Source organism: Octopus bimaculoides, chromosome 26 (genome assembly GCF_046866305.1).
Source record: "Octopus bimaculoides isolate indiv1 chromosome 26, ASM4686630v1, whole genome shotgun sequence".
NCBI classification, from domain to species: Eukaryota; Metazoa; Mollusca; class Cephalopoda; order Octopoda; family Octopodidae; genus Octopus; species Octopus bimaculoides.
In genome coordinates this window covers 19,295,862-19,311,547 of record NC_142953.1, presented here as the reverse complement: position 1 = coordinate 19,311,547, position 15,686 = coordinate 19,295,862, and the positions used below count along the sequence as shown (strand labels likewise).

The 15,686-nt window shown below is 37.7% G+C and overlaps 1 protein-coding gene across 7 annotated transcripts in view; it reads left to right on the top strand.

Moving 5' to 3' along the window:
* The window catches only part of LOC106881065 (uncharacterized), a 368,052-nt gene that overhangs the window by 211,653 nt on the left and 140,713 nt on the right, over positions 1-15,686 (top strand). For all 7 annotated transcript variants that reach the window (XM_089342524.1, XM_089342528.1, XM_089342523.1 and 4 more), the window contains one exon: positions 13,557-13,726. In XM_089342524.1, the coding sequence (XP_089198650.1) occupies positions 13,557-13,726 (170 nt within the window). The remainder of the gene's footprint in view (positions 1-13,556; positions 13,727-15,686) is intronic.

Sequence of the window (15,686 nt, the reverse complement as noted above, 5' to 3'; positions counted from 1 at the left end):
TGTCAGGTATTTTAACCAGAAGTTGGGAATCTTGTCGTGCCCAGGAGCCTTCCAGTTGCTTAGTCTTTGCAGTGCCTGGGTGACCTCTTCAGTTGTTATAGGGGTCCAGAGTTGCTCAGGTGCTAAGTTCGTTGTTTTAATGGTCCTTTTCTGGGGTTGTTGCTTCACCGACCATATTTGTTTCCAGAATTCTTCCACTTCTTCTGCTGTTGGTGCTGCAGTAATGTCTATTTTATTTTTACCCAGTTCTTGGTAGAAGTTTTTGGGGTTGGATTTGAACTGTTTGTTTTGTTCAAAGAAACGTTGGCGTTTCTCATACCGGCGGATCCTTTGTGCTTTGGCAAGGATATCTTGCTTTAGCTTTTCTTTTGCCTCAGATAAGTCTTTTTCTGTAATGTTGTATTTGTACAGTATTTTTGCTTTCTTCTTGTTACTTTGTTGTGTTGATTGTCTACTAATTTCGTTGAGAATCGATAGATCTTTTCTCTTTTTTTTTAATTTGGTGTTGGATGTTATTTATCCACAAGGTCTGTTTGGGTGGTAGAACTCCTGTTCGGATGGGTTTGAGTGAGTATCCTGCTTCTTTTGTGGCTGCAGTGGCTGCCGCATATATTATGTCATTTAGCTCAGTGATATTGCCAGTTGTTTCTGTGGTTGTTAGTTCCGTGACGGCCAGGTTTATGCTATTTATTATTGATGTTGTTTTATTGTCTATTTTGATTTTTGGGAGATATAATCTGTGGTCCATTCTAAGATCTGTGGTTTTCAGTTCTTTGGTTATTCTCATTTTCATAGTATCGTAATTATTAGGTTTCCCTTCGTTATTCCCAGGTTTTAGATTTGTTTTGCCTTCCTTTTCATTCATATGTTTGTCTGTGGTGTTCTGGATTGGTGCTTTTTGTACATTATTATACATCTCTACGGCCTGGGTTTGTTGTTTTTTGTTTACTTCGTTTTTGGCGGAAATGTTACGTTTGTCCTCGTGTTTTACTATCTCAGTGTTTATATTATTATTTGGCATTGTTGTGTGGCTACTATCTAGATTTTCCTGATGTATTTTTCCTTTCAATTGTTCTGTTTCTATTTCTGATATTTTTTTGCTTTGAGAATATATCTTCGTATGTTAGCTAGTTTATTAGGGTTCATTGTTGTATCGAGGCCTTTATTTAGATTATTTTTCTTCCATATTTAATATGTATGTGTTGTTGCGTTTTCATTCTTTGGGTAGAGCACTGCTGTGAAATAAGCCTGTAGGATCGAAATGTATTCCTCACGTGTCCATTTATGCCGTTTTGATTTTGTTTGCGGGACATGAGGAACAACGTCCGGCCCTTTATTTTGACGGTCATCGTTTTCGTAGGGTACCGGTCCGTTGATTTCTGTTGTCAGATTGTTTTGCACGTGTACCTCTTCGTACTTTTTGCGTAACAAGCTTACAGTACGCACTTCTCGGTTGTTATTCTTGGGTGGAATAATACCGGTATTATTTAATCTGTTTGTAATTTTTTTGTACATGGTGTTTGGGTTCGGAGATGGTCTGGTGTTGATGTAACAAGCGTGTTTACGTTCACTGTGCGAGCAGTGGAGATATCCAGTTAAAATACATCATTATATTTGGAAAAATAGAAATAAATTTCAATGAGTATTACTTACTCGGATATAGTCCAACCCTTTGTCAGCTATTTTTGTCTCCATGCGATGTCTTTATTTCCGATGTTTTTGGATAAATTTCGGAGCAGTGATTTATCGTTCTCACATGTTAAACGTCCCCGGTGTACATTATTAATATTAATATTATTATTATTATTATTATTATTATTATTATTATTATTATTATTATTATTATTATTATTATTATTCAGTAGTTTTATTTTTATTTTTATAACGTGCTTTCACTTCACTACCGAGCGCAGCTCTGTGCGCCTTGGGTATGTGCTGTGGTTTGCTGTGGTGCTCTTATGTTTACTGTATTGAAAGTGTTTTGCGTAGAATGTGTGCAGTACCCAGTAGTGCAATTTTCTGTATGTTATATATATTTGTAAGTCCTGGTGTTTTTGTTATGTATTTGTCTGAATATTTTTTTATTATACCTAAGGCACCTACTATGATAGGAATTGTTTCTGTTTTTAGATTCCACATTCGAGTTATCTCTATTTCCAGGTCTTTGTATTTTGAAAGTTTTTCCATTTCTTTTAGAGAAACGTTGTCATCTGCTGGTATTGAAACATCAATTAGAAGGCATTTTTTTCCTTCATGATCTTTGACAACTATATCTGGTCTATTTGCCTTAATTTCTCTATCTGTGTGTATTGGCATATCCCAGAGTATGGTTGCTTTCTCGTTTTCTGTGACCTTTTCTGGCGTGTGTTTATACCATCTTTTTTCTGTTGCTATTCCATAATGTTGGCATAGCTTCCAGTGTATATAGGTCCCAGCTCTGTCGTGTCTGTGAATATATTCCTTCTTAGCCAGGACTGGGCAGCCAGAGATAATATGATTTATTGTTTCTTGTCGATCTCCACATATTCTACAGTTACTTGTTATATTTCTTTTCATTATGTGTTTTTGGTAATTTCTGGTGGGGAGGCTTTGGTCTTGTGCAGCAATTAAAAATCCTTCAGTCTCTGCTTTGAGTCCTGAGCTTCTCAGCCATTGCTGGGATTTTTCTCTGTCTATTTCTTTCGCATTTAGTTTAGCCCAGTATTTACCATGTAGGGGCTTTTCTTGCCATTGTTTTATCATGGTCCGTTGCTGTTCTAGTTTTAGTTTGGATTTCATTTGTTTTATAGCTTTTGTTGTTTCTTCTTCTTCTTCTTCTTCGTATTTGTTAGGTAGATTGATTTCTTGTTTGTATTTGTCAGCTTCCTTAAATACTGAAAACAGTTTTTTGTTTTGCTCGTGTTTTGTGGCTATTTGTATTAGTTTCCCTTGCTTCTGGAGTAGGTATTTTTGCAGTCCTATGGTGGTTATTTTATAATAGTTTTCTAGCTGTATAAGACCCCTGCCACCTTCTGTGCGTTGTATATATAGCCTTTCTATGTCAGATTTTGGGTGGTGCATCCTATATCCTGTCATTATTTTTCTTGTTTTCCTGTCTATTTTACATAGTTCGTTTAGTGTCCAGTTAAGGATGTTGTAGCTGTAGCTTATAACTGGGACAGCTAAAGTGTTGATACCCATTATCTTGTTTTTAGCATTGAGCTCTGTTTTTAGTATTGATCTAACTCGTCTATAGTACTCTTTCTTTATTTTTTCTTTCATTTGTGTATGTTGTATCCTATCTAGTTCATTGACTCCTAAATACTTATATGGTTGGCTTTCGTCTAGTTCTCTTATTTCATTGGCTTTATCTAGTGTTATATTGCTACTTTTAACTAATTTTCCTCTTTTCAGGGTTGCTTTGGCACATTTTTCTAATCCGAATTTCATTTCTATTTCCTTGGTAAAGCCGTGTACTGTCTGTAGTAGTGTTTCTAGCTCTTTGTCGTTTTTTGCATATAATTTTAGGTCATCCATATATAGAAGGTGGCTGACTGTTTTTCCATAGCATTTGTAACCGCATCCAGTTCTATTTAGCAATTCTGTTAGAGGTGTGAGTGCCAGGCAGAACAGGAGTGGAGAGAGCGTGTCTCCCTGGAATATTCCTCTTCTAATGGGGATGGCTTTCGTTTTCACAAGTCCCTCTTTTGTTTGGAGCTGTAGCACTGTCTGCCATTTGTTCATTGAGTGCTCTATGTATTTTATGATAATTGGTGCCACCTTGTTTATGGCTAGTGTTTCCAGAATCCACGCGTGGGGAACACTGTCGAAAGCCTTTTGGTAGTCCACCCAGGCCATACTGAGGCCTTTCTTCTTTCTGCGGCTGTCTTCAGTTATGGCTTTATTGATCAATAATTGATCTTTACAGCCGTATGAGCCCTTGCAGCATCCCTTCTGCTCTTCTGGAAACAGGTTGTTATTTTCCAGGTGTTTACTCACTCTCTGTGATATTATTGCAGTAAAGGCTTTGTAGATCGTAGGGAGACAGGTTATAGGTCTATAGTTTTGTGGTTTCTCCGTTTCCGTGGATTTGGGGATTAAGATGGTTTTCCCTTTTGTGAGCCATTCAGGCATTGTTTCTGGATCTGCTATTATGTTGTTAAAGTTTTCTGCCAGCTTTTTATGCATTGCTGGCAGGTGTTTTAACCAGAAATTGGGGATCTTGTCGTGTCCAGGTGCTTTCCAGTTGCTTAGTCTTTGCAGTGTCTGGGTGACCTCTTCAGTTGTTATAGGGGCCCAGAGTTGCTCAGGTGCTAAGTTCGTTGTTTTAATGGTCCTTTTTTGGGGTTGTTGCTTCACCGACCATATTTGTTTCCAGAATTTCTCTAGTTCTTCTGCTGTTGGTGCTGAAGTAATGTCTATTTTATTTTTACCCAGTTCTTGGTAGAGTTTTTGGGGGTTGGATTTGAACTGTTTGTTTTGTTCAAAGAAACGTTGGCGTTTCTCATACCGGCGGATCCTCTGTGCTTTGGCAAGGATGTCTTGCTTTAGTTTTTCTTTTGCCTCAGGTAAGTCTTTTTCTGTAATGCTGTATTTGTACAGTATTTTTGTTTTCTTCTTGTTACTTAGTAGTGTTGATTGTTTACTAATTTCGTTGAGAATCGATAAATCTTTTCTCTTTTTTTAAATTTTGTTCTGGATGTTATTTATCCACAAGGTCTGTTTGGGTGGTAGAACTCCTGTTCGGATGGGTTTGAGTGAGTATCCTGCTTCTTTTGTGGCTGCAGTGGCTGCCGCATATATCATGTCATTTAGCTCAGTGATATTGCCTGTTGTTTCTGTGGTTGTTAGTTCCGTGACGGCCAGGTTTATGCTATTTATTATTGATGTTGTTTTATTGTCTATTTTGATTTTTGGGAGATATAATCTGTGGTCCATTCTAAGATCTGTGGTTTTCAGTTCTTCGGTTATTTTCATTTTCATAGTATCGTAATTATTAGGTTTCCCTTCGTTATTTCCAGGCTTTATATTTGTTTTGCCTTCCTTTTCATTCATATGTTTGTCTGTGGTGTTCTGGATTGGTGCTTTTTGTACACTATTATACATCTCTACGGTCTGGGTTTGTTGTTTTTTGTTTACTTCGTTTTTGCCGGGCATGTTACGTTTGTCCTCGTGTTTTGCTATCTCAGTGTTTATATTATTATTTGGCATTGCTGTGTGACTACTATCTAGATTTTCCTGATGTATTTTTTCTTTCAATTGCTCTATTTCTATTTCTGATATTTTTTTTGCTTTTAGAATATATCTTCTTATGTTAGCTAGTTTGTTAGGGTTCATTGTTTTATCGAGGTCCATATTTACATTATTTTTCTTCCATGTTTTATATGTATGTGTTGTTGCGTTTTCGTTTTTTGGGTAGAGTACTGCTGTGAAATAGGCGTGTAGGATCGAAATGTGTTCCTCACGTGTCCATTTATACCGTTTTGGTTTTGTTTGCGGGACATGAGGAACAACGTCCGGCCCTTTATTTTGACGGTCGTCGTTTTCGTAGGGTACCGGTTCGTTTATTTCTGTTGTCAGATTGTTTTGCACGTTCATATCTTCGTATTTTTTTCTTAACAAGCTTACAGTACGTACTTCTCGGTTGTTATTCTTGGGTGAAATAATACCTGTGTTATTTAATATGTTTGTAATTTTTTTGTACATGGTGTTTTGGGGTTCGAAGATGGTCTGATTTTGATGTAACACGTGTGTTTACGATCGCTGTGCGGGTAGTGGAGGTATCAAGTTAAAATACATCATTATATTTGTAAAAATAGAGATAAATTTCAATGAGTATTACTTACTCGGATATAGTCCAACCCTTTGTCAGCTATTTTTTGTATATGGTGTTTGGGTTTGGGGATGGTCTGTATTTTGATGTAACACGTGTGTTTACGATCGCTGTTCGGGTAGTGGAGGTATCAAGTTAAAATACATCATTATATTTGGAAAAATAGGAATAAATTTCAATGAGTATTACTTACTCGGGTATAGTCCAACCCTTTGTCAGCTATATTTGGGCTCCATGCGATGTCTTTATTTCCGATGTTTTTGGATAAGTTTCGGAGCAGTGATTTATCGTACTCACATGTTAAACTTCCCCGGTGTTATTATTATTATTATTATTATTATTATTATTATTATTATTATTATTATTATTATTATCATTATTATTATTATTATTAAGGCGGTGAGCTGGCAGAATTTTTAACATGCCGAGCGAAATGCTTAGCAGTATTTCGTCCACTGCTATGTTCTGAGTTCAAATTCTGCCAAATCTCATGTTTTTGGGTCGATTGAATAAGTAGCAGTTACGCACTTAATCCCTTCCCCAAATTTGAGGCCTTGTGCTTCCAGTAGAAAGGATTATTATTATTATTATTATTATTATTATTATTATTATTATTATTATTAAGTTAAAATTAAAAGAAGAGTGCCATTTATTTTTGAACCAATTGAAGACACACGAGATGTCGAAATATCGTTCACTAGATATCAATGGCACTCTTCTTTTAATTTTGACTCTATATCTTCTGGAGGAGTTACCTCAATCCTTTCTATATTATTATTATTATTATTATTATTATTATTATTATTATTATTATTATTATTATTGTTCAGTAGTTTTATTTTTATAACGTGCTTTCACTTCACTACCGAGCGCATTCATATCATGTTGTATGGCTACATCTATGATCTGACAGTATTTGTCTCTCTTATTCAATATGACAATATCCGGCCGACGGTATTCGATTATACGACCTGTCTGAAAATCATCGTCCCAGAGTAGCGTTACTTTTCCATTCTCCTGCATAACTTTATTTGGTACATACTCATACCAGTTCTCTGTTACTTCATATCGGTATTTACATGATACATGATACAAGATACACACACACTTTATCGTGGCAGCATTTGTATTCTTTTTGTGCAAGGATCCCACATTCACTTACCAAGTGGGTCACATTTTCCACGCTCTTTCCACAGAGTCTGCATTTCTGGGTGTCAGAAGTTTTACAGATGTTATACTTCACTGACTTAGTAGCGACAGCCTGGTCTTGAGCAGCAATGATCAAGCTTTTGGTGGTATGCTTCAAATCACCTCGCTCAAGCCAAGCCCACGATGCAGTATTATCCTCAAGGTCCTCTGTATTCCTTTCAAACTGTCCATGCGTCCTCATTTCAAGAATGTCTTCTTTACTCTTCTCTTCAGCTCTTTGGTTAAACTCTTCCTTGCCCATCATTTCATCTGCATTTACACTCATATCTTTCACGGCATATTGCAGCAGGTCTTCATCACTATTTATCAAATATTCGGCAAGCGTTCTCCTTTCACTCCTTATGCAATGGTCTATACTAATTAGTTCTCTGCCACCATTCTTTTTTTCATATACAGTCTGTTTACCTTTGCTTTAGGGTGTAGCACCCCATGCAGCATCAGCAACGTTCTCGTTCTTCTATCCAGTGTTGATATTTCTTCCTTAGTCCATTTGAGGATGGACGCATTTTATCTGACCATCACAATTACCCAGATATTCATTGTGGTAATCAAAGTTTTGGCATTCAGGTTGGATTTCAACATTGTCTTCACCCTTTTTTTATATGCCTCGCTGACCTTGACTTTCATTTTCTCTGTGTCGAGTATCATCCAGCTCCAAAATCCCTGAATATCTATACCCACTACCGTCGGGCTCACCTATGGTCTCTCCTGATGGCAACCGCAATCCTCTGCAGGCTGCTTTCTTCCCTCTTTTGCTATTAAGTACTGAGAATTTGGTAATTATTATTACTATTATTATTTCCTTTGCACAGCTTCTAACGCTGGAGATGTGCTATGGTGTCAGCTGTTCACTACCAGTGAACTAAGGTAATACTTCTTATTTTTCAAACACCATTCTGAGTATTCGAGCAGTTCCAAGCAGTGCTGTTTTCTGCAAGTGCTCCACTCTTATCGCAGCCCTTATTTGTTCTATGTACTTCTCAATATTTTTACTCACTGTTCCTAGGGGTCTGACAATTATTGGTACTACTACCACATTTTTCAGCAACCACAACTGCTTAACCTCCCAAGCTAACCTGTCATATCTATCGACTTTTCTTTCCTCCTTATCGTATACCTTGTTGTCATCTGAGCATGCTATATCTATCATCCAGCATCGTTTGCTTTCTTTCTCAATTAACACTATGTCTGGTTTCCTATTCTCTATCTCATGGTCGCACTGAATCATAAAATCCCACAGGATCTTTGCATTATCATTTTCGATGATGCCTTCGGGTTTATGTTCATACCACTTTTTGGTCTGTTGCAAAGTGTCCAATGGACAATTCTTGCTATATTGTCATGACGTCTCTTATATTCTTTTGGGGCTAGAAGCGTACATTGACTCGTAATATGCCATATAGTTTGTCCACAGATTCTGCACTTATCGCTTTCTGATGTGTTGCCTATTCTGTATTTGATGTCATTCGTTCTTGATGCTTGCTCTTGGGCAGCACAGATTAGAGTCTGTTTCCAGTTTTAAATCGCTTTTAGTCATTCATAGCCAACCTTTTTTCTGCCTGTCTTATCTTCAACATCCCTATAAAATTGTCCATGCATTCGTTTCTTTATCCACCTATTTTCAGCTTCATTCGTTTTCAATTTCTTGCACAGTGCATTATCTTTAGAATTTTCCATCCTACACAAGCCTGACCTTCTTACTTCCAATAATAGTGGTTCTGTGGCATTTTTACATACCATACTATGTTGTTTTCTTTTGTTCTAATGCTTTATTTGCATCCAATCAGTCCTCTTCCCCCTCTTTTTCTTGGTACATACAATCTCTCTGTGTCACTTTTTGGGTGGAGTATCCCATATCAGCAACTTCCTTGTCTTTCTGTCTAAGCTGTTTAGTTCATCTACTGTCCATTCAATTATCCCTGCTCCATATCTAAGGAGTGAAACCGCCCATGTTTTGATAGCTTCACCCTTATTCCATCCGTTTAATTTCGACGTTAGGATCAGTCTCAGTTTGCACAAGTACTCAACCTTAAATTTTTCGCTCACTTCTTTCTCCATCCATTTATCCATTTCCAATATTCCTAAGTACTTATAGCCTGTCTCTTCTATCTACTTCATAACCTTCCCTGATGGTATCACTATCCTGTCCATACATTTGATTTTGCCTCTTTTCAAGGCTACACTTTTTTAGTCCGAACTCCATTCTAATATCAGCTCTGAAAATACACACCGTATCAAGGAGGGACTTGAGATTCATCTGTACCATAAAGTTTGTGGTCATCTATGAATAACAAGTGGTTGACTTTTTGTTGGTGGCTTTTGAATACACACCCAGCCTTTGCTTTCCTCAGAATCAGTGTTAGTGGTATCATGCATTGTACAAAGATCAGTGGGGACAGGCGGTCCCCTTGGAAGATGCCTCTCCTGATTTCTATTGTCCCTAAACTTCTTCCATGTGCTATCAGTTCCGTCCTCCACTTTGCCATACTTTTTCCAAGCAATCACTCAACATTCAATGCAATACCAAATAGGTTCATATATTCCATAATCCAAGAATGTGGGATCATATCGTACACTTTATGATAATCAATCCATGACAGATAAGTTAGTTTTCCTCCTGTTACAGTCTCTAAGTACAGTTTTGTTTACCAGGAGTTGATCCTTGGTACCTCTGCACTTATGCTTGCACCCCTTCTGCTCATGTGGCAGGACTCCATTTTTTCCCAGATGTCTGTACATTGACTCTGTAACTATTCCAGTCAAGAATTTCTACATAAGCGGCAAACAGGATATCGGCCTGTAATTGTCTACCGCATTGTCTTTTACGATGTTTTTCAAGCACAGCACTGTCCTACCCATTGTCAACCACTCAGGTGTTACTTGGTCGGCATTTAACAAGGTGTTGAGTTGTGCAGCTATTCACGCATGACATTCTCTGAATTGATTAGTTCTACCTGTTTTGGACAGACTAGTGTTTGTTTCAGTTCTTGCATCCATTCAGCATATTTCTTGTGCTCCTTGTCTTTGCTCCAGATGTCACTCCAAAACCGTTGTCTTTCAATGTTATCTGGTTTCAAGTTTTCATTTGTACACTCTCCATTTATTTCTTTATAGAATTCCTTCTGGTCTACTCTGAATAACCTATTCTGCTACTAACCCTTCATTCTTTGGTCATATCTTACCATCTTTACTTTCTTTGCAACGAGGTGCTGTTTCAGTCCCTCCATTTCCACTTCCGGGCCCTTTCTTTCAATATTATACTTCCTGTTCAGTGCCCTGTATTTTTGTTCGCTTTTAAGCTCTCCTTTCTCTTTTTGGTCTAACACAGAGATTTCCTTCGAGAGCATATCTAACTCTGCCTGTATTCTTCCTTTCCACCATAGATCTTTTCTTTTGTCACTTCCATTATATTTCATTTTTTTTTTTAACATCAACACCCACAATTTCTGCTACAACAATACTTGCTGCCTTGATCAAATTATTTGTTTCTGTGATGTTTTGTGTTCTGATGTATTTCAGAATTTCATTCACATTTTTCATTTCCTGGTTCAATTTCCACCAATCAACCTTTTCAAGGTTGCAAATAATGTCATTGTTGTTCTCTTGTAGCCTTTCCTTTATTCTGTCATTGATTGACTTTTGCTCATCTGTCATGTCACCATTAGTTTTTTTGTCTTCTTTGAAACCATCTACATATCTCTCATCAAGCAAGCTATCATTGTTCGTTTCCTGTGGTTTATTAGAGATTTCACCTCTGTTTTTTGCTACTTTTATCATTAGGAACTATATTTTCATCATTTCCTCTGCTGCTGTTTTCCAATACTTGTCTTTTGATAGCTTTGAGCTCTACTTCTGTGAACCAATGTTTTGCAGTCCTATGGTGGTTATTTTACAATAGTTTTCCAGCTGTATAAGGCCTCCACCACCTTCTATACGTTGTATATATAGCCTTTCTATGTCAGATTTTGGGTGGTGCATCCTAGATCCTGTCATTATTTTTCTTGTTTTCCTGTCTATTTTGGTAAGTTCGTTTAGTGTCCAGTTAAGGATATTGCAGATGTAACTTATAACTGGGACGGTTAGAGTGTTGATACCTATTATCTTGTTTTTAGCATTGAGCTCTGTTTTTAGTATTGATCTAACTCGTCTATAATACTCTTTCTTTATTTTCTCTTTCATTTGTGTGTGTTGTATCGTATCTAGTTCATTGATTCCTAAATATATGTATGTCTGGCTTTCGTCTAGTTCTCTTATTTCATTGGCTTTATTTAGTGTGATGTTGCTTCTCTTAACTAGTTTTCCTCTTTTCAAGGTTGCTTTGGCACATTTTTCTAATCCAAATTTCTTATCTATTTCTTTGGTAAATCCATGTACTGTCTGTAGTAGTGTTTCCAGTTGTTTATCATTTCTAGCGTATAGTTTTAGGTCATCCATATATAAAAGGTGGTTGATTGTTTTGCCGTAACATTTGTATCCACATCCACTTCTATTTAGCATGTCAGATAAAGATGTCAGGGTCAAGCAGAAAAGGGGTGGAGAGAGCTTTGTAGATTGTAGGGAGACAGGTTATAGGTCTGTAGTTTTGTGGTTTTGCTATTTCAGTGGATTTGGGAATTAGGATTGTTTTCCCTTTCGTGAGCCATCCAGGCATCCAGGCATTGCTAGTATGTCGTTAAAGTTTTCAGCCAACTTTTTGTGTGTTCCTGTCAGATATTTTAACCAGAAGTTGGGATCTTGTTGTGCCCAGGTGCCTTCCAGTTGCTTAGTCTTTGCAGTGCCTGGGTGACCTCTTCAGTTGTTATAGGTGTCCAGAGTTGCTCAAGTGCTAAGTTCGTTGTTTTAATAGTCCTTTTCTGAGGATGTTCCTTTACCGGCCATATCTGTTTCCAAAATTCTTCCACTTCTTCTGTCAGTGCTGCAGTGATGTCTATTTTAATTTTGCCAAGTCCTTGGTAGTATTTTTGGGGGTTGCAGTTGAACTATTTGTGTTGTTCAAAGAAACGTTGGCGTTTCTCATACCGGTAGATCCTTTCTGCTTTGGCAAGGATATCTTGCTTTAGTTTTTCTTTTACCTCAGGTAAATCCTCTTCTGTAATGTTGTATTTGTACAGTATTTTTGTTTTCTTCTTGTTACTTAGTAGTGTTGATTGTCTACTAATTTATTATTATTATTATTGTTGTTGTTGTTGTTATTATTATTATTATTATTATTATTATTATTATTATTATTATTATTATTATTATTATTATTATTCGCTTTGAATCTGCATTTTTGTTACATTCACTTACCAAAACACCCAGCGTCCTCAAATGAGTGAAGGATAAGAGATTTTATAGTATGATTGAAATTTTAGGGAGGGGAAGTGGCAAGGGCAACAGCAAAATATCTTCATGTAATATAACACAGATGTTTAAATAGATAGGGTTTTTCTAAGGATGTAGGCCAGTACTTGTCAACGCAATCATTTGGATTTCTCTGAGTCATGGTTCTCCTGGGATATTATCTAAATGTTTCTGACATCCCTTTCTTATCATACCTAGGGTACCGACAATAAGATGCCACATCACTTGTATTTCAGGTCCTTATATTTACTTCAGTTGTCAAATTCCCTTACAGCAGTATTTTTATCATTGGGAACACATCTATTAGTCTATAAGTATTTTCTTCCCTGTCTTTAATGATTATGTCTAGTTGATTATCCTGGATCATTCTGTCGGTGTTGACTGGAAAATTTCAGAGCATTTTTATCTTCAATGACTGGCTCAGAATGATGTTTGTACCAGTAAGCAGGAGTGCTGATTTTGTAGTGTTTACATATTTTCTGACGTAAATACTGTCCTAACCTATTGTGGTGAGTTTTGTATTCGTTTGGTGTCAACACAGGACATCACGAGATGAGATGGTCTATTGTTTCATCAAATGTATCGTAGAATTTGCACTTAAGGTCAGAACCGTTTTGCAGAACGTTGGCCTGATAGATTTTTGTAAGCAAACTTTGATCTTGTGCAAAGATGTCCTGAGTTTCTCAGCCACTGATGAGTTGTCGCTTGGTCTACATCAGCATTTCGGCTTTGAAGTATGTACTGTCCATGCTAAAACTTCTGGCTCCACCACTCCTCAGTTTGTTTCTGCCCGTTCTTTTTTGCAGTCTGTTTAATTCGTTTTCCTTGTTTGGTGGCAATGGTCTCAGGTTCTTCATCTAATTCCGGGTTAATGCCAAGTTCCCTTGCATGTAAAATCGCTAGCATTAAATTTTCAGAGCCAAAACTTTCTTAGCCCGTGATATAATGGAGTTGCTTCAAGGGAATTTATTATTCAAGAGTAAGCTATGAGAGAGTAGGAACTTAATATTTTCCCAGCTTCCACTTGAAACCATTTCATTTCATTGATGTTATTAGAAGTTTTTGAAAAAAACCATGAATGTCATAACTTCTACATAGCTACTGAAATTTTATAATCCTTGTTTCTTATGAAATCACAAGTTCTTGTATTGATTTGAAGCATATTCACTTAGAGTTCTTTTTGAAATTACAGTGACCTCAGAGACAATAATGATATGATGTGTGCATGTCACCTGCCAGCCTTAGTAAATTATATGAACAAAACATACAACAAAGCTGTGAATGTCAAGGGCGAGTGCCGTACAGGTCTCAGCAATAACCAAACCAAAGCAATACCCATCCTGGCATATTCGCAATGTAACAGTTAGTAAAATATTCTTTGTTTCTGTTCTAATTTTATTATTACAACTAGCAAGATTCTGGTCTAACATTATAACTGCTAATATTATAATGATAAATACATGTGCATGCATGTATGTGTGTGTGTAAATATATATATACATATTCACAGAGATAGAGAGAGAGAGAGAGAGAGAGAGAGAGAGAGAGAGACATAAAGAAGGAGAAAGAGAGGAGGTGAATGCAAAATAAGCTCAGTATAAATAACACAGAGTCAAATGGATATGAACTTTAACTTCTTTATCCAGGGTCCAGCTAGATGATTAATCCTTATAGAGCTGTCATGGAGGTAGTAAGGTTAATAATTAAAGTTAGATTTGAGTCTCTATTTATATATGGAGCACAAAATTCAAATAAAATAAAGAAAACTACCCCTTCTGTTCCCTATTCCCTTCCAACTCCTCCAGCACCTAATCCTGTAACTTCTATTTAAAACTTTCTATTTGTAAACACTACTAGACAATCCACACTTGCCACTCTACTTTTGAAAAGGGGGTCTAAATTATTGTAACAATTTCATCTGAACATGTTGTTGGCCGCACACCTATGACATCATGCTCATGTTATTTATAAATATTATTATTACGCACGTTATGGCAATCTTGAAATAGCTGTTGGGATAAGGTTTTGCATAATTGTTCCTTATTTTATAATCTGTATTTTTTGCAATATATGTGATATTGCTTTGTGCTGAGTGGGGGTACTAAACTCCCCTGTTCGAAAATATAGGGACACAGATAGTGTGTCGTATAGCCAGCTGGAGACGATATTTCTTGGGGCTAAACAGTAACATTCGTCCCAACGAGGACTACCGCATTATGTTGGCAAATAATCTTTACCTTATATATATATATATATATATATATATATATATATATATATATATATATATCATCATCATCATCATCGTTTAACGTCCGCTTTCCATGCTAGTATGGGTTGGACGATTTGACTGAGGACTGGTGCAACCGGATGGCTACACCAGGCTCCAATCTAATTTGGCAGAGATTCTACAGCTGGATGCCCTTGCTAACGCCAACAACTCAGAGAGTGTAGTGGGTGCTTTTTCGTGTCACCAGCACGAAAACGGCCACGCTCGAAATGGTGTCTTTTATGTGCCACCCGCACAAGAGCCAGTCCAGGGGCACTGGCAACGATCTCGCTCGAAAACCCTACAAGGCCAGTCAGGCGGTACTGGCAACGGTCACGCTCAGGATGGTACATCTTATGTGCCACCCGCACAAGAGCCAGTCCAGGGGCCCTGGCAACGATCTCACTTGGCTTGCCGGGTCTTCTCACGCACAGCACATTTCCAAAGGTCTCGGTCAGTAGTCATCGCCTCGGTGAGGCCCAATGTTCGAAGGTCTTGCCTCACCACCTCAGCCCAGGTCTTCCTGGGCCTACCTCTTCCACGGGTTCCCTCAACTGTTAGGGAGTGGCACTTTTTCACGCAGCTATCCTCATTCATTCTCACCACATGTCCAAACCAGCGCAATCGTCTCTCTTGCACACCACTACTGATGCTTCTAATGTTCAGCTTTTCTCTCAAGATACTTACAATCTGACGGGTATGCACACTGACATTACACATCCAGCGGAGCATACTGGCTTCATTCCTTGCGAGCTTATGCATGTCCTCAGCAGTCACAGCCCATGTTTCACTGCCATGTAGCATGGCTGTTCGTACGCATGCGTCATACAGTCTGCCTTTTACTCTGAGTGAGAGTCCCTTTGTCGCCAGCAGAGGTAAGAGCTCTCTAAACTTGGCCCAGGCTATTCTTATTCTAGCAGTTACACTTTCAGCGCACCCACCCCCACTACTAACTTGGTCACCCAGATAGCGGAAGCTATCAACTACCTCTAGTATTTCTCGCTGGAACGAGATAGAAGTTGTTTCCTGTTTGTTTACAGTGTTTATTGCACC